Here is a 20,112-nt window from a genome sequence, read left to right on the forward strand (position 1 = left end):
AGCACATTTTTGCCAACCTCCTAGGTCGAATATTCGCACGTAATTAACTGAAAACCCTACCGTTTCCAGAAAGGATAATGTATTGTCAGCGATGTTTTGGGCTTTTCAGAACTTCCAACTGCTACTTCTTTCATAACTATTTAAATTATCTTCATCGTTATCAATTTATTTTTCCTCTGGTTTGTTTACTTGCAGAAACGTGTTGCCTAATGACAGTATTAAAGTGTTCATGCATCGTGCTCAAAATAGGACTTGTGCGTATTCTCTTTGTTACAGTGGATACAGTGATTCTTCAATATCCCAGATTCTGCATTTGTGAACTTGCCTCCTCACTAAAATGTACATGTTCTTGGTCATTCGTGGACATGCGCTGAGCAGCAATAAATTGGGAGTCTCCTTGTTCATCGGTGCCCGACTACGGCTGAACAAGTTACTGCTCTGCCTTCTCGTTTCAGCTCTCATGTTGCAAACAAGTGTACTTTTTCAGGTCTATATAGTACCACATTTTCATATTTTGTGCTTTTCGTTGGTGCCTTTGAGGTTTAAAATTGCCCCCCCCCCCCCGCCACCTCCACATACTGCTGAAGTGCTGTCTAGTGTTTCCAGATGCAAGAGGGCTATGATGTGCCTCAGGGGCAAAAAATGTACATTAGTTAAGCTTTGTTAAGGCATGAGTTAGTGCCGTTGGACATGTGTTCAGTGCTAATGATCCACCAACTACGTATCTATCTGTCTAGGTGTCTTTGAACAGAAACTCATAAAACAAGGTAACAGGGTGATCACAAGATGAAAATGTGACCAGTTAGGTGGTTTCCCCAGGAGCAATGGTTCAGTATTTTCTAATTCGGTGTTTGTGGCAATTTTATAAAAAACTTAATTACCATAAATAGTAAGCATTAACAGCATAACCACCCATCCAATGGAAAATTGTGTTCCACTTGAAGACTTCTGTTAATGTTAAATTCCATTTCTACCTACAGATAAAAGTTAATCAACAGGGTAGAAAGCAAGGTCCTTTGCCCTATTTAAGATAGTAACTCTTTCTCCTGAGTGTCAGATATTAAAATGCGGTAGACAGGGTGTAAGGAAACGAGGGATGGACAGAGGGAAGAGAGAAGAGTGGAAATGGCGAAAGTAAAAAGAGCTTAAAAATGAGCTTGAATTCCACCTATTCTATTGTATATTTCCTTCTTTCTGACAGCACTGCCCCTTAAAATGTGTAAAAGGTTAACTTGTAAACACAAAATTATTTTTTTCTCAAGCGAAATAGTTCTAAACTTGTACCAAGAAACCACATTCAAATAGTACTTCATAGTAAAAATAGTTATTCTATGTACATTTGCATAGATTTACATAAAATGTACACGTACGGTCAGATTATATTCATGCGACTTGAGAGAAAGAATTAAGTGTTATTAACCTGATTTCTTACTTAAGTCAAGGGTTCTCTTCTCAATTATTTTTTATCATCTACTGACCGTCATTGCTATAAAATTCAGCACGTCTGAGACAGAAGAAAACAAAAGATTGAACGGGGCCAATCTAAGTAAAGGGGACTAGACAGGTCCATCAAATCTGAGGATTCACTGTCAAGTCTCTGATAAAACGGCAATGGTGTATCCATGAGACGGAATTAGAGCTTGGCAGATGTTCCTTCTAAAACACTGAAAGAGGCGGTCAATGCTTCCCATTCTGTCGCATCTTAAGCAGTTCTGTGCTTATACTTTATAGTTCCACTGACTTCCAACAAGTTTTGGTGAGACCATATGTGATTCAAACGTAGACCACACTAGTGCAACGGAGTCAGAGATTGAGAGAGGAAAGTCCTCTTTTTTGCCTCTCTGCCAAAAGGTCGTGACCAGCGGGAAGCGAGTTAGGCAGTTAAGGGCACACGATTTAAGGACCAACTCAGTCTCAGTTTTAGGCAAGTATTAACCCTGCCCTTCTGTTTCCCTGCGAGCAAGAGCCATCCTAAGGATGAGGCACCAAGGGCACAACATTTAAAGAGGTGCTCACTCAGGAAGCCTGGGTGGCTCCGTCGGTTAAGCGTCCGACTTCGGCTCAGGGCATGATCTCGTGGTTCACGAGTTCGAGCCCTGCATCGGGCTCTGTGCTGACAGCTCAGAGCCTGAAGCCTGCTTTGGATTCTGTGTCTCCCTCTTTCGCTGCCCCTCCCCCGCTCCCACTCAGTGTGTGTCTGTCTGTCTGTCTCTCTCTCTCTCTCTCTCTCTCTCTCTCTCCCCCCCCCTCTTTCCCTGAAATAAAAACAATAAAAAAATAAAGAAGTGCTTCCTCTCATTCATGCGAGTTCTGGTGGTAGAATAAAAAAAAAAAAAAAGAGGGAGGTCGTATATTCCTGGCAACAAAATTAAAACAGTTTTCTCTGTGCAGGTGTATGTGAGTTCAGTGCAAGGTACTGTTGAATCAGCACAGCATCAGTTCTCAATTAAAGCAATAACAGACACTTAGGTATAGCATTTAGTTGCAGATCAGCATAAAGTAAACACAAAGGAAAAGTCACTGACTCCCTGAAAAAAAAACATTAAAATCACTAAAAGGCTGATGACACCTTTCAAGGAGATATAATCAAAACTAAAATAGACACAAGTAAAGGATTTATTTCCTTTAAGCAGACACTGTTACAGATCCACCAAAAGGGACACTTGACTAGTTTTGTGTGCGTTTATTTTTACGGGAACGTGTCACGTTTTACGTACACTTATTGTTAACTTGAGTCACAGTTAGAGTCTGGTGGTGTGTGAGAGCAGCTTATGCCTTAGTAGAATTCTCACTTCCTCCGGGCAGGGGATAAAGGAAAAAAATTACCCTAAGTCACGGGGTCAATCTGTAGTAAAGAGTTTGTGAAGTCCAGATATGTATTCTCTCCACTCAACTAGATGCTTATGTTTGGATGGATAAAACATAAACTTATCCCTCTGAATGGATGAATTTGCTCCAGCCTGAGAAGTTTTTCTTTTTGCCCATAAGCTAGCCTCATTGCAAACATCAATAAGCATCCTAGGAGCTTTCGGGTGGCTTTAGCATTCATTTCATCTAGAAACCTTGTGGTTTTTCATGGTTAAACTGTATACAACTTGCCCTAAAACTCACATGGCTTTCATTTGGATACAGTGAACTGAAATCATGATTTCTGTACATGAAAAAATTCTAGCTACAGAAGCATTTCTTCACCTTTATATTGTAGAACTGAATTTAAAAACGCCCTTCTCCCTCTGTAACACATATCCTTGGGATCACTTATTTCAAAATCTCGTCTTTCACTTTTCTTTAATTTATAAAAAAAAAGAAAAGAAAAATAACCTATGGCCTTGTTTTTCCCCTCTGTTTTCTTTTCTTTAATCATATTCTAGAACACCTGCCAGCCTGAACAGATTCTTTGCAATGGCAGTTCCTAGAAGCTGGTAGTATTTCCGAATATGAACACTCTCTATCCCACCTCTTGTGCCCTGGCAAAACTATCAGAATTGCAAAATATTTGGTTTCTATTTATCCAATGACGAGAAGGGAAAAAATACATGTTTATACAAATATTCAAATTACATCAAGACGTCCAATACCTTTTCTTCTCTCAAAATGTCAGAATTTTACTACTCCAAAAATGTTATGCAAGCAGTATTCTCAATACTTAAGCTGGAGATGTGTAAATGCGACCATTTTTGGAACTAAAATGAATTAGTTTAACTTAGTTCTTGCATTCAGAACTCCATGGAGTACTAGATGGGCACACCCTAGCAATTGGTTCCAGCCAAACTTCCGACCAAATAAAAATGAAGTTCGAACCCAAAGCATGGTCAAAAAAATAGCCGATTGGGGAAAAAAATAGCAGATTAACAAGCAACCCCATTTACCTAGTTCCATCCAACATCCCTCTTCTTCAGCAGAATTCTAATGCCACTGGAATCTCTTGCCTCCTAAACTCTCAAAGATGTCATTAACTTTCTAGATTTGGAAAGAGTTTGAGAATAAAGCAATCCTGTGTGTGTGTGTGTGTGTGTCGCTCTAACCTTTCTGCTAATGTACGGTCTGAAAAGCTGTCTTATGTAATTTTAAATCTGATTTGATCCTGAATATATATAGTATTGAAAACAGCAGCAAAATCCTGAAAGCATTTTCACGGTACCTATCAAAGTATCACTTATCAATTACCAAAAAAAAAAAAAAAAATCCATAGGAATTGCAAATTCCGTTTCTACCCTAATATTTTATAACTATAACTGGTAATTTTTCTCCCCATCAGAAATAGCTTTCAAGTTTCATGCTTCATATATTTCAAAGCACTTTAATACAGGTCATCTGCTGGAGGTTTGGGGTCTACTTCGTGGCCCAGGGGGATTGTCTGTCCCTCTGTGATAGATAAAAGAATAAGGAAGGTGATTTAAATGACCTTTCTGTGGGTGGCTCAGTTGTGATGTCACAGTCTTGAAATCAAGCCCCATTGGGCTCTGCACCAGGTGTGGAGTCTACTTGGGATTCTCTGTCTCTCTCTCTCTCTCTCTCAAACAAACAAAAACATATATAAAGGACTTAGCTGTGGTCACAAAGTACAACAATGTGATGAATCCTTCTTGGGTTTCTCCTTGTTTTCTCCTTAGACTATAGTTTGTTTAAAATACATATTCCTTAAAAAGAAAACACCAAACTGAGAAAGTAGAGAGTGAAAGTGGAGTAAAAATATTTTCACTATTATTAACAATAACAGATAACCCTTAGTGCTCCCCGCGTTTCAAACAGGAAGCACTTATATTTACCTTATTTAGTTCTAACAACTGTATTATAGGAGGCCTGTTATTAACCCATTTACAGAGATGAAGCGGACAGAAACGGATTAATTTCCCAGTAAATGCTGCTGCTGAGATTCCCACTCAGATCTTCCCGAGTTATGAGCCTGAAGTAGGATTTAACAGTTAGGCTAAACTTCCTCCCTATGCCCTAGCATAATTTATCAACTCATTACCACTCATTTTAGGTAGTCTACCCAAAGAAGACCACATAATGTGTAAAGAGCTGCAGAGTTTCCAGTTCCCTTTGAGAAAACAAAACAAAAAAAACAAACAACAATTGCCATCCTACTCTTATAAAGCCCTTGCTTGTGGAGTCTAACCCTAGTTTCCTTTTATCCTCTACATATTTATCAGAAAACCAACTGGGGGTGCCCGGGTGGCTCAGTCGGTTGAACGACCTACTTCGGCTCAGGTCATGATCTCACGGCTCAGGAGTTCGAGCCCCGCATCAGGCTCTGTGCTGATGGCTCAGAGCCTGGACCTGCTCCGGATCCTGTGTCTCCCTCTCTCTCTGCCCCTCCCCCACTCATGCTCTGTCTCTGTCTCAGAAATAAACATTAAAAAAAAATTTAAAAAAAAAAGAAAACCAACTGAACTATTCCTTCTATCTTTTGCACTTAACCTCCAGACAGCTCCAAAATACCCCATCTCCTTCCCCTCACCTCTATTCTCTTTATGTATTTCTTGTTCCAGTTTCATGGCAGATTTTAAAGCAGGGCCAAGCCATCATAGGAATTATAGAGGTGTAACTCATAAAACCAAAGGACAATGCAGAGATACCCAAAAGGAAGCGTATGAGAAAGCCCACATCGGCAGCCTGGGAGGAAGTTTTCAGTGTATGCTCTGGAAGAAGAGAAACTAGGCTCATTTAACACTTTTCTGAAGAGAACACAATTTGGAGAGATCAACTTTGGCGTTCCTAGTCAATGTTCAATTTTATTAGAGCTTCCTTTTGTATATTCACTATTTTATGATCATATACATTGAGTTTTAAACCCTGATTTTTCTGCATTGTTTTCTCTAAGAGACGATAATAATAATACTAGTAATAAGAATAATAAGTAATGCTGGGCGCCTGGGTGGCTCAGTCGGTTAATCTTCCGACTTTGGCTCAGAGCATGATCTTGTCGTATGTGAGTTTGAGCCCCACGTCAGGCTCTGTGCTCACAGGCTTCGGATTCTGGGTCTCCTTCTCTCTCTCTCTCTCTCTCTCTGCCCCTCCTCTGCTCACGCTCTCTCTCTCTCTCTTAAAAATAAACATTAAAAAATTAAAAAAGAAAAGTAATACAGTCATGGCCTGTGTTGATGACGGAATTCATACCAACGGGAACAAAAATCTCAATTTTTCTTGTTTTGAACCTAATGGATCAGTTATGAATTACTGACATTTAATCCTGGTTGTCAAATTTTGAGACACTGAGAAACAAGGAGAGCTAAGTCTGAGGAAAATTCTGGAAATAACGTCAAAAAAAGGAATGCTTGAGATAACGTTACTTAATCTTTTCAAGCATTATTTCAAATGGGAGGTGGGCTGGGAAATACCTGCCTTCAAACATTTCAATAGCCAGATGTAATTCAGGTTCCTAAAAATAAGCGTCGTCCATATTATTGGTCCTAAAACTCTCCTCAATACAACTCTGGTACCTCACGATTCCAGAAGCTTCCAGCACATTTAATAGCTGCCAATGACTTTTGGAGCAGACAAGACCCCTTTCTTCATGAAGCTCAGCCACTTCTGTAAATATATTCGCTGACTTTCATACTTTATTTTATGCTTTCATATTAACACTTTTTATGCTTTCAAAAGCCTTGTGAGATGAATATTTTGTTCCTATTTTAGAAGTGAATGAATCAAAAAAATAAGCTATTTGCTCAAAGTCACCAGTCTCCAGGGGTGGGAGTCAGGACTCAAACCCAGTGCACAGGACTGAAATGTGTGTTTCCACCACCATTCCTGCCCCAACTAAAAGAGACCTGAAGCTACCTGATCTCCCTGATCAGCCATCAGAGAAACTGTATAAGAAATTTCTGAACTGGGGCACCTGGGTGGCTCCGTTAAGCGTCCAACTTTGGCTCTGGTCATGACCTCGTGTTTCGTGAGTTCAAGCCCCGCGTGGGGCTCTCTGTTGTCGGCGCGGAGCCTGCTTGGGATCCTGTCTCCCTCTGCCACTCCCCCAGCATTCTCTCCCTCTCTCCCAAAAATAAACAAACATTAAAAATAAATTCTAAATTCAGAGATTATAGTAAACGGGCCTGAAAGCCCCAGGCAGCTCTAATATGAAAAACAAGTAAAAATAAGGGTCTTATTTTCTTTTTGCTGAAAATATCTGATACTTACATAATATTTGGATTTCCACATTAATGATACACGTGATGCATGTAAAAAAAGGCGATAATGCATATTTCATAGCCAAAATTACACACAAGGTTTTTTTTTTTTTGCTAAATTCCAAGAAAGGTCATGGCTTGGAAAAACAGTAAAGAAGCTATTGCATAACTGGTGAAGCCTCTCGAGTAACTTAAAATCCTTCCTCCTTAAAGCTTCCATTTCTCCCACACATCCTTTTAGCTCTGGCTAGAACACAAAAAATGGAGTACTGTATCAGACTGGACTCGGTCAGTGTGCCCAGAATTTATGGAAGACTCAAACTTAAACATAAGTCAGAAGCCACAGAGGGTGTGAAGAGAGTGGCACTCAACTGCGTATGTTACAAGATGTTAATAGTTTGAATATTAGTCTCTATGTTTTTCAGCATCGGTGCCACGGTGAAATCTTAATTGGATCGGAAACCGAACGCATCGCCTCCCTCTGACCCTTACTGCGAGTCCTCATTCATTGGCATATACTTTCCATCATCAATTGTACTCACGTTTCCAACACACGATCTAATCAATGGGACAAACAGCCTTGTTTCGGATCGTTACACCCCACAACTGCTCTTCCAAATGTACCGAACAGAGCTGTTATGCCACAGGTAAGAGTCTACTTGCAGATGTTGTAAGGATCAGCCAAAAAGGTAACTTAGCCTTTGCAACAAAGCTTGTGTTTTTAATTTCAGTGTCAAGCTTCACGATGCCATGCCATCATTCGATACCAATCTTTGTAAAAAAAACAACATCTCTGAGGTCGTGCATCTGCTGCACAACTCCAATCACCTTATTTTCGACGTGGCTCTGGGTCTCTTTAGACTCCATGTGTGACTAGCAATCAGTCTTAACTGTTGATAGCTTCACTTCTCTTATATATAATTACACTGAATCCCAAAGACTATGGCTCACCAGTATCTGCTTCCCCTGAATAAGCAAAATTAGCTAGCGGCCTAAATTCAGCTCTGTTATGATTCAGTTGAGAAAATTATATAAACTGTGTCAAGGATAGAGTGGGTGTGAGATACAGAACTGAGTTTTTCCAATATGTTGTGAAAAAGGAAATGCTGACTTTTATTTCTTCTTCATTTCAAACCAAGTGCAGGATGTGTAATCTTTTACTCGCCACACACATTCTGCTCCAGTGTGGACCCTTAGATGACTCACAAATGAGCAAAATCTAATTTAAGTAGGGTTTGACTAATTTCACTAGTGATCATCACAAATCTTTCAAACCCACATCTGTTGAGAGCATTATGTATGTGTTGTCCAAATCTTGATTGTGTGTTTTCAGTTAAATACCTTAAAACATGTCAGCATTTTAACTAAGAAGATAAGTAAATATTCTAAGGGAAGCATTCTTATCAGATAATTGCACACTGTTTACACACAAAACTTGCCGGAATGATGTTAATCATTTTGGTTCTTGTAATTGCCATTCCGGTAACACAGTCCCATCTTGAGAAATTAGTCTGCATTTATCTTACAGAAGACAAGGATTCTAATTTAACGAGGAATGGAGATGGCCTCACCTTACTCTATTGCACTGCCCCGCCCCACCCCCCAACCAAACACGCGTCTTTTGGGCTCTCTCTCTTTTGCTTGTGTGGTGACAGTTCTAAAGACAACTTCCAGGCTCTCGGCCTAAGAAGACCCAAGGCTGGCTGAGTCCAGCATGAGTATTTTCCTGGCCATTTCCTTTTCTCTAGATGCCACCGACTGAGGTATGTTCAGACCTTCCCTTCCAGTGAAATGTTAAGCCATGAGATGCAAAAGTAAGCTACCTTGATTTTGGAACCTATCTTGGTCCAGGCCAACCTAACAAATGCTCCACGAGCCCATCCCATGGAGTGGAATACTGTGCTGCAATGTAGGTAGGGCCAACTGGTTACAAACACTCCTTGATCTCTCTTTTACAACCCCTTCTGGGTTGGGCTAATGGTCACCCCGCTTGTTTGAAATGGTACTTTTATCAGTTAAAAACTCCCAAAGTGTATTGTATCCAAAAATGAGATTTTTTGAAGGATGGCAGTTTTTTTTAATAAAATGGAATAAAAGTCCTAAACATTTTCTTCCCAGACTCTCAATAGTTTGTTTTCTTTGCAACCCTATTCTGAAGATTTCAGTTCTAGGGTTCATTTTTAATATTTCTGCATCCTGACTAAATACCACGTAATCTCTCCATTATTACCACTGCTTATCATTCCAACCATATTCACCTTCAAGATTTGTTAAATTTTAGTAAGTAGTATGATTTGAGAGCACTGTAAATGTATTTGTTCCTTCTTGAACACGTGCTGTTTTTAAAGGCAGAAGTTTCAAACACATTTGTTAAAAGGGCTCAGCGGTAGCACAACTGAATCTGATACTTTGCAAGAAAACAAAATATTTTATAGACCTAAAATATCTTGTTAACATTTTTCCAGAAATTTACTTCTGAGAATTGATATAAGCATCCATATTTGTTTTCTAACTCTTCTAAATTATACCTCTAATGGTTGTTCCCTTTCTTGTTTTACTTCCAAATGTATCAATAATCTCATTTCTGATATAAGAATGGTTCCTTTCTAATGCTGAAGATTTAATCAGCATTCACTATGAAACAGAAATTTTATAGGCTCTTAAGAGAATCATTAGAAGAAACTGTCATTACTAAATCTTTTCAAACACTAAATATAATTCTCTTCACTGTTTAGATTTCAATTCTCCTGTGAATATATTAAAATGTAAGACATCTGATGGCACTCTCTTGAGCTACTTTTTCCACCTTAGCCAAACCTGAGTATCTATTATTTTCTCAAACGATATTTACAATTTACAATTTACAATTATGAGGGTTAAGTATTTGTGGCATACCTTCCAATGTAAAACAGCTCTTTATTTTTTGTAAACAATGGGAGAGAAAGCTCTTGTTGTAACTCTATGTCAGTAAACATCTTATTGGAATCCTGGACTTTAGAGATTATTGTTGCCTGGTTGAAAAGAAAAAAAAATATCAATTTCCCTGAGACATACTAAATTGATGTGCTTTGGGAGAATAAGATCAATTTCTATGTAAAATTGTGGACATTACCTGATTGTATTATAGATTTAAATTCGACCCATGAAACGACCCCCTCATCCCTAAAAATGGACAATGAATGGACCGTCACCCAAGAAGCCCCTTCAAACCAGTGGTAGTATTTATTCTAATCCATAGTGACAGCTTAAATAATTTTATACCTCCTTTAAGATTTCAAAACTTTCACATGTATTTTCAGAAGAACCTAGAGACAGCACATTAACCAAGTGACCAAAGTCAACATCAACACTAATGAATCATATCAACGTCCTCCTGACAAAAGGCACTGAGAAGTGAACAACATCCCCTCTGTGGCATCCTTGTCAATACCTCACCTAAAATATCTCCATGAGGAGGAAACATGAAACTAAGCCAGATCGGAAAATATGCTACCAAGGGGCTCCTGGGGAGCTCAGTTGGTTACGTGTCTGACTTCAGCTCAGGTCATGATCTCACAGTTTGCGGGCTCGAGCCTCACATCGGGCTCTGTGCTAGCTAACAGCTTGGAGCCTGGAGGCTGCTTCAGATTCTTTGTTTCCTTCTATGTCTCTTCCCCATTCTCTCTCTCTCTCTCTCAAAAATAAATAAACATTAAAAAAATGTTTTTTAAATATGCTACCAAATCACTGGTCAAGAATGACAATGAAAGACTGATGAACCATCCCAGACTGGAAAAGACCCAGATCACAAAATAAGTGTGAAATGTGATACTAGGTGGGCTCCTATCAGACAAAGTACAGTAAAACCTTGGTTTGCAAGCCTAATTGGTTCTGGAAACATGCTTGTAATCCAAAGCATTTGTATGCAAAAGCAAATTTCAAGAACCATTGGCACAGTTGTGATCGTGTGATGTTCGGCATCACGCACTACTCATATTGCAAGACATCACTCACCTATCAAGTTAAAATTTGTTAGAAACGTTTGCTCGACTTGCAGGATACTCTCAAAACAAGCTACTCGCAATTCCAAACTTTTGCTTTACTTTATTGTAATAGTTGGAAATTTTTGACTACAATTTGCTGTAGATAGTAATATATCCATGTTAATTTCATGGTTTAAATATTAAGTATAGTCATGTCCAATACTAACATTTGGAAAGGCTGGGTTTGGGAAAAGTACTCTGCAACCTTTTGTAAGTCCGAAGTTATTTTAAAATTAAAATTCTAAAGTGTTTACCTATTTGATCTCCATTTTATATTTGTGAGGATAACATTTTATTATGTTTTAGAACAGTGCTCAAAAACAAGGAACTTGTAAGTATATAACCTAGGGTTTCTATTTATTGATCTTTCTACTGCATAAAGTTTCCCCCCAATATAATTTTAAAAGACTCTGTCCTACATTAAAAGAAAGTAATTTTTTATTGCTTTGGTTTGAAGATTGTATAAAAGGATTGTGAAATCACAGAGGTATGTCAGGTATCCTCATGCAAGCATTTGTTCACGGATGCATGAATTAGTTCCTCTGTTTCTCCCACCTCCACAGCTGTAGATTACCTGTAGAATTTACTGCTTCCCCATGCCATCTGGTTACCTTCTTGGCTTATCAACGAGACTAAATTTTATGAAGAAGAGTGGGGTGTGTGTGTGTGGGTGTGTGTGTGTATGTGCACACGTGCGTGTGTGTGTGCGTGCGTGTGTGTGTGTTTTAACTCTTCTACCTAACACAATACCTATCATAGCATAGGCCCTTGGTAAGCATTTGAAGAAGAAAAAGGAGAGAGAAAAAAGAAGAGAACGTAAGAGGCTTTACAGCATGCCAAAGTGAGTTTGGGGGAGATAATGTTAAGCATATTCATACAAACTATAATTTCGCTCTGGTGACCATAATCATTATGACAGATAATCAATACAAATCATGCAAAATGATCAGGATGAAATTTCTTCCAATACAGTTCTTATCCATATGCTTGAACAAGCAAAGGTTCAGTGACCGCCCTGCTATTTATCTAAATCTGTCAATTATCTTGGTGAGTTACAGAGACTGCTGCAATTTCTGTGACTCTATCAATGAGCCCTGCATATAGAGCTTGTCAAACAATTACAGTGCACTTAGTATAGAAAGTGCCTGATAACATCATTTTACGTTATCTCTTGTCGTTTGCACTTAAAAACACAGCTTCATACAACATAAAAACACAGTGGTATAGAATGAACGTTAATTTTTGCTTCTCCCATCAATGGGCAACAAGTAAAATACGTACCAAAAAAAAAAAAAAACACATTAAAAATGACAGCATTTTTAAGTGACTTTGACCAACACAGATACTCACAAAATTTAGAGCCAATCTACACTATCTAGTTTGACTATTATTAGGCTGATAACTGTGAGTTCTCTCTTCTCCATCTAGAGCTGTGCAGCCTCCCCTGATAAAGCCTTTGGCAATGGTAACCTTCATTTCTAACCTAAGATAACTTTAAAGAGAAAACGACCAATGTTAAACTAAATTAATGGTAGGATTTTTCATTTTAGTGGCAAAAACTGACATGTTTTATTTCCATCATAGTTTAAAGGAAATAAACAAAGACTCTGAATCATTGATCTTATGCGAAGAAAATGCATTTACTACTTACTAGTTATGCTGGAGTATAAAAGCTAAAAATAACTGTCAAAAGAGTATTTCTAAATATCTAAACGTATTTGTATCCCATAGAGCTGATCCAAGTCCAAATTCATTTTGAAGTCACAGGAGCCCTCCATTTCTATTAGCAAAGAAACAAAAAGATAAGAACAAGAGTCTTCTTAATTCACTCTGCTTATGAAGACAATACGAAAAGGGGGTTTTTCCATACATACAGAGGGCAAACGAACTGTATTTTGCTGTCTTCTACGACCAGAGCCAACTTTAAGTCATCTATAGATTTGGAGGACACTTTTGCATTCTTGCTCTCCCAAATCTATAAAATAGAAATTTGACTATGATGAACATGCTCTTTCCTAAGGAATTAATATTTGTGATTATTTTCTTTTTGTGCATCTAATATAAATTTGCCCCATTAAGGAATCTAATGCAGAACTCAGTTTTTAAACACAACCTATTTTCAAGATGAATATTTCTTTTCTGGAACGCTGAACATAGCTTCAGTTATCAGGAGACAGAGAATCTCTTGGTAGGAGATACTGCTGAGGTGCAATCAAATGCACGGAAAATGCTCACCGACGCTTTCCAGCAAGCTTAAATTTAAAGCAGAGTGAATCCCACACTGCATTTCTTATATATTTGATTTCGACCAGGGTAACAGGTATAAATTCTGCCTGAATGAGGAGGGAAGAGAGAGGAGTAGCCTAAAAGGCAAGAGTGATGTTAACAGCTAGAGAGCAGACCGCCGAACAGGCACGAAGCACACATTTCAGGGAAAGTAACAGCCCAGAGCACAGCCATCAGCTAGCAGCCCATTATGGGCAGAAGAGATGAAAAACACTTAATACCTGGAACAGAGGCCGAGTGGATCTGTAGACAAATTTTTTTTGTGTCAGGTGGTTAAGGGGACATTTAGTGAGAAATGCCAAGGCAAGGAAAAGACTAATCTGGAAAAGTGCATTGTGATGCAATGAGAAGGCTGGAAACTGCTACTTCCTGTGTACTTCAAATAGCCAGTTCAGGGTGACATTAAGTCACGGGGTGGCGGGGGGAGGGGCGGGGGAGGACTCTCCACCTAATTCTCCCTGTAAAAGGACAAGAAAACAGTCATGACGGTAATTAAGAGCTACTCTTAGAGAAGGGCACACTATTAGTCTTTGAAACGGTACTCTGTACGCATGGTGACTATAGCTAATGACACTCCACTGTATATCTGAAAATTCCTAAGGGGGGAAATCTTAAAAAGTTCCCATTACAAGAAAAAAATAAAATTGTAGCAATGTAAAGTGTAAGGTGACAGATTTTAACTAGATTTACTATAGTGAACATTTCATAATACATACAAATATTGAACCATTATGCTGTAAGCCTAAAACTAATATTATATATCAATATAATACGTTTTATATATATGTATGTATATGTACGTACACATGTATATATGTGTATATGTTTATATACATACACGTTATATATCAATTACGCCTCAATAAAAAAGTCCTGCCACAGTAATGTCTAGTGATTCTTTCCTTAAGTCTATATATTTAGATCCACGAGTTTATCAATTTGTATCACAAGAATAAAGTGGGATGCTAATGGTAAATGCCAGATTCTAACACAGCCCAGAAGTATGTACCAAGGAGGTCTCTTGATGAGGGTTCTAGAAGCACTGCTGGTCCCCTTCCACAGACTGTTCTACTTTGGTCTTGACTTGTTATGTTACACAAACCCAGGAAACTGCCTAAAATAATAATAATAGCACCAGCCATCTTCTAACCACATTAGCCTCAATGTCCTAATGACCAAATTTCATTTAATACATCTTGTTGCCCACCATCCATAAATATGGTCTCCAAATTTGAAGGTCTAAAGAATTAGATACGATCTCTCTGACATGTGAATTCCCTGTGTTTAAAGAATCACCTGCTTACTAACCATATTTTTGCCATAGTCTACTCAGAAAGAAATATGAAGATGTGCTGTATTTCTAAGCACACCCTACACAGACCATTCTCCTAAATGACTGCAAAAAGTTTAAGTACTATTTAGCACATAAAATAATGTCTGCTTTCACTTGAAGGATAACAAATACAACCCTGGACACACAATAAATCATCTGAAATGCAGTTGTTTTTATAAACAGTATATGTAAAGTAGATAAATAGAATGTCTAGATTAAATTAATATATGTTCCAAATATTTTGATCTCATTTATTCTCAGAAAGACACTTGGATTATAGGTATTATTAACCCCACTGTCTTTATTTTTTTAATGTTTATTATTTATTTTGAGAGAGAGAGACAGAGAAAGAGCATGAGTGGGGAAACGGGGTTGAGAGAGAGAGAGAGACACCCAAGTATGGAGCCTGACGCAAGGCTCGATCACATGATCACAAGATCATGACCTGAGCTGAAATCAAGAATCAGATGCTGAAGCAACTGAGCCACCCAGGCACCCTTCATTATTCCCATTTTAGAGCTGATTTTAGTAATATTTAGTAAATTTTAATAATATTAGTAAAATTTAGTAATATTGGGCAATTTATCCAAAGTTCCACAATGAATAGGAAGTCATAGAGTCCGCAATAAAACTGAAGTCGATCTGACACACACTGTATTTATCCATTATGTGATCAAACTAGACTATCACGTTCATCAAAGTCATTATTTATATTTTCCAAATTAAGTAGCTGGATCGTGTCAGGAAGGCGAAGAGTCTGACCATCCAATTACTACAGGTTAAATATGCATCCAGAAAAAGTAACGATTGCGTTCCTTCTTTCCTTTCCATGAACATCTGTCTCTCCATTCTTCCACGTCTACATCTATAATTTTTCATTTTCTATGTCCTATGAAAACTTTTGGTCACACCCATTACCTTCCTCAAGTTAAAAAAAAAAGGAAAATCTATTTATTCCACATACCCCAAGTGATCGAAAATGTACCAAGGTCAAACTCATTGTTATAACTGCTTATTCAGACCAGCAAACCAAGGAGATTCATTTTGGCATCTCATACATACAATCCAAAAGTATTCAAGTTCTCTGCCACCTCCTCCTAAGCAAATGTAAATTGTTCCTTTGAAGCCTTTGGTGCTTTGTCTATAAATTCCCTCTCCATCTCAAATTATTTTACTGTCTTTTTTTCTGTATTTTTTTGGGCCATGGGTTGGTTGGTTTTTTAACCTATTTACCACACTGGACATTCTTTTACTGTGAATGGCAATACTGAACTCCCAGGATATAGCCTGCAAGAGATAAACACAAACTTGCTTCCTGTCACATAAAATCTACTAAACAATGGTCGCTGATTAATTGAAAGAGAAGCACAGATAACATTACCAATCAAGGAATCCCACAATCTCTCTCAGAAAAATGACATCAGCATTGCCCAGTAGCTTTATGTGCATTTGGAATTTAACCTAGGGGCATGCATTTCCAGAATTCTAAATGGACTTACAGGGATTATTTCGATATACGCACTCTCAATTATGATGTGAAAACTTTAAAAGTTAAAATAAGAGCACTTTTAAAATTTTAAGCAATGTTGATTTCAAAATCTCAACCTCATTCAAGCAACTCCATTTAAAACTCAATTAATGGGAATATTTTCGTTGCCTTTAGAAAATTTTACATTCCCATAAAAGTGTGATTTCAGCTAATAACTACTGATTCTTTATGAATTAGTTGATTTTTATATACCTATCTAACGAAAACAAACTTTGATGAATCTGTTAAATATTCATTACAAATGAATGAAATTAAAAGCTAGATTCCTCGTCAGTAACACCGCATAATGATTACTGCTCTCACTTCGTTTACGAGAATATGGATAAGAGAGACTGAGACAGAGAGATTTAGTACATGCACAGTATATATGATGGTACCCTACTGGTTAAGGCAGAATGGCTCTGTGTACTTACATATTCTTTGTTAGGTCAGAAAAATGCTACAATTGGGCATATCCTACTCCACATCCCTGGAAACCCTTAACTTGTTCATCCTTTTTGTTTATAATATAGTATCGGTATTTGTAAAATATAGAGGCATTAAAAGAAAAATAACATAATGAAGATTACCTTGACTTATATAGATACTCATCAACAAAAACAGATGTTTCACTCTTATTGAAGGTGTGTTCAAAGGAAACAATGATCCGTGGAATAAACGGCAAAGATTCTTCCTCAAGCACTCAAAATTGAAAATTCTCTCAGATAAGTTCATCAGTGTGCTACGCTCCATTTTATCAAGAATAGACACATAAAACTGGCAAAGTACAGAAACGTGGATGTATAGACATCTTGCCAGTGCATTCTACTTAGAAACTCTTTACCAGTACCAAAACGAGAAATTCCAAATATCTTTACAAATATGAACATTACCAAACTTGCAGTAGGTTAGAGACTGGGAACAGGATACAAGGATAGTAGGGGGAAAGGCCATGCTCTCTCCAAAGGCCCCTCAGTTCAGAAAGCGTTTGAATGCAAATCCCATGCCCAAGTATTCAAAGGGAAAGAATCTGTGGCGGGAGGGGAAACATCCCAATTTGGCTCCGAAGAGGACGTGACCACCGAACCCACGTACCACAAGGTGCCCACCTTTGGTCTAATATCCATTAGAAACTGACTTCTGTTCGCATTCATTTTTTAACCAAAAAGAAAATCTAAAAAACAAAACCACAGATCCACCAACACAAGACCACCACTAAGGAAAGGGGGGTCAGAACCGCTCATGACTGAGGGACAACAGACCCAATAATGTCACTTGGCAGTTTTTCAAATGCAAGTATCAGAAAAGGAAAGATACGCATAAAGTTAGTTGTGTGCACCGTACCGACCCCCAAAAATGAAGCTAAAAAACAAATCGACTGGCTAGAAGCACCCACCACTCTTCGTTTATTAGCGAATATTCTTGTTCTAATTTTGGAAATAAAAGTTTTATCAGTGTGCCACAATCCTGGTAAACTAGACATCTGCGGACTCATCTGGATGCAGGATTAAAGCATCACTCCCTAAATTATGGCTTCACCGTACGGACACCAACCCAGGCTCTCCTTTCAGAGGAACGAATGCCAAAAACTTCACGAACTATTTCACAGGAGCAACAAGTTTACGTGTTCCATCCCCAAAGCAAAAAGAGCAGTTCTCCATCCAATCGCAGACATTCACAATAATCATTTGCGACTTTGAAAGGCCAAATGCCCTACCTTTCCTACATAGAGAGGGTCTGAACCCATGTATTCCTCCAGCACAAAGAACTGATTCCACACCCAGCTGCGCTTGGTCCGGGACCTCCCTGATTGGAAATAGGGCTTTGATCTGGACCTGGAGAGCTCTGCTTGACTCATCCCCGAGAAACACAGGAAAAGCGCTATTAGCTGCAGAAAATGGCAGAGCTCCACTTTGCCCAACTTCATCTTTTTTTTTTTTCTTCCTTTTTCCTGTGTAAGAAAAAAACCTTGACAAGAGAAAAGGCACAGTTCCAGTTGGCTCAGTAGCTCTTGCCTCCGGCAGGGTGTCAGCTGGGAGTCCAGAGATAATAATTTGTAGAGTGTTCGATTGTAAGGGGTCACCACTGCTGAATAACCTTCGCCAAAGAATGGTGTAATAGGTACCTGGCAGAACAAAAGGAAGAGCCAGTGTCAGAAACCAGAATACATCATAACTTTTAACTCTCATTTGCTAACTTACTGTTGATCTTCCCCCAGATACCGGGAGTTGGATAATCATTAAAATATTGATGATGAACTTCAAGACGTACAACGACTGGTGCCATATTTCTAAACCACACCAAGATTGCTCATGCAGGATTACCCGGTTTACTTAATACAAATGGAGCAACGTCGGTTAAAGAAATCATCTTAATGCCAGCCTTTATCACTATTTTTTTTTCTTTTATGTTACAGTCAGTTTCATTCGCTGGTATTAGAATATGAAAGCCAAGCTGCTCAAAGCAGGGATTTAACCAAATGGGAAGGACATATGCTGGCTTAAATCTCTTCTGTGAAACTGTAAAGAGAAATAAAGAGGTATGAGGTGATTCAAAACCGGTTGATTGATTCTGAGTCACAGAACACCAGCTGTTTTGATGTGTTCTGATTTGATTGTGATCAGCTGAAAAGCTCAGTGGTTTCCATTTTCCACCCTTCAAACCTATTGTCACGTCGGCTGTGTGGCCTGGTACGTTATGCCATAGGATGGCCGTTATTTGCTACCCCACGAATATTTATCGAACATCCTAGAGCAGGGCTTGTGCACACAGTAGGGCCTTCTCGCCTAAATATTTACAGATTACGAAGAGATTAGAGGGGTCTGAAGACTCAGCTGTCTTTGTGAGCCCCACTCACAGCAAGCGTGCACCCAGAAGGCGTCAGCAGCAGCATGGGAATAAAATAACTTTTCTTCTAAAGTCCACTTGTGTCGGATGCAGAATTCTTGACGATGCAAGAGATACAAGGTCAGTTACAAGAGAAACTTCCAAACATACCCCAAAACACAGAGGAATGAGGATTTCTGGCAAAATGCTTAAATCACTATGCTGCACTTTGGTTTGTAAATTCATTCGACTACCTATAAATAAATCAATAGGATAATGAAGGTGAAGGCTAATATTTGCCTTTTTTCTTTTTCTTTTTTTTTTTTTTTTTTGAGGGAGAGGAGGTAAAATACAGTTTTAGGAACATGAAGCCAAAAGATAGTTCCCAATCAAAGTAGAAAATACACTGTCTTTACCTTATAAGCTTTTCCATCTTTCTACCTGTCTCTCCTGTAACAAGAGTGTCTGTAACTCATTAGATGATTTCTGACAGTAAAGTCTGCTTATGGAAAATGTCTTATCTTGTAGAAGAAAAATGAAATGCATTAAACGTATTAAATACATTAAAATAGTCCACCCACCTGTAAAAACAGGTTGCACTTTGATCTCTGTTCTAATGAACACATTCGTGTTAAAACTATGTCTATCAACTTTTGAAATTCCAGAGGGCACTGCAGAATAATCCAACATACGGCTGACATGTGTGGAGAACTACCAGAATAGGCCAATTATTATCGGAGCATATTCACCATAACCTGGGCAATGAACACCTTCTCCTAAAATCCAGATCGGTCATCTCAGCATCAAAAAGGTCCATTTAGAAATCACTCTGGAAGGGTTAGTTGTTCTAAGACTTAGAATTATAAACAAGAAATAATGTGGGGTCGTATCTTTGTATTCCCATGTAGCCACCACACTCCCCCATCAGGCAGAAAGTTCACTGCAGGGAGGTCTGAGCTAACCCACCTGAGACACAGGTTATCTGTA

General features: G+C 38.5%; 1 protein-coding gene across 1 annotated transcript in view; it reads right to left on the minus strand.

The window, feature by feature from the left end:
- The window catches only part of CDH7 (cadherin 7), a 121,843-nt gene that overhangs the window by 91,396 nt on the left and 10,335 nt on the right, over positions 1–20,112 (minus strand). The window contains exon 2 of the mRNA XM_049619704.1: positions 18,017–18,424. Coding sequence (XP_049475661.1) covers positions 18,017–18,424 — 408 coding nt within the window. The remainder of the gene's footprint in view (positions 1–18,016; positions 18,425–20,112) is intronic.

Source organism: Panthera uncia (assembly GCF_023721935.1).
Source record: "Panthera uncia isolate 11264 chromosome D3 unlocalized genomic scaffold, Puncia_PCG_1.0 HiC_scaffold_8, whole genome shotgun sequence".
NCBI lineage: Eukaryota > Metazoa > Chordata > Mammalia > Carnivora > Felidae > Panthera > Panthera uncia.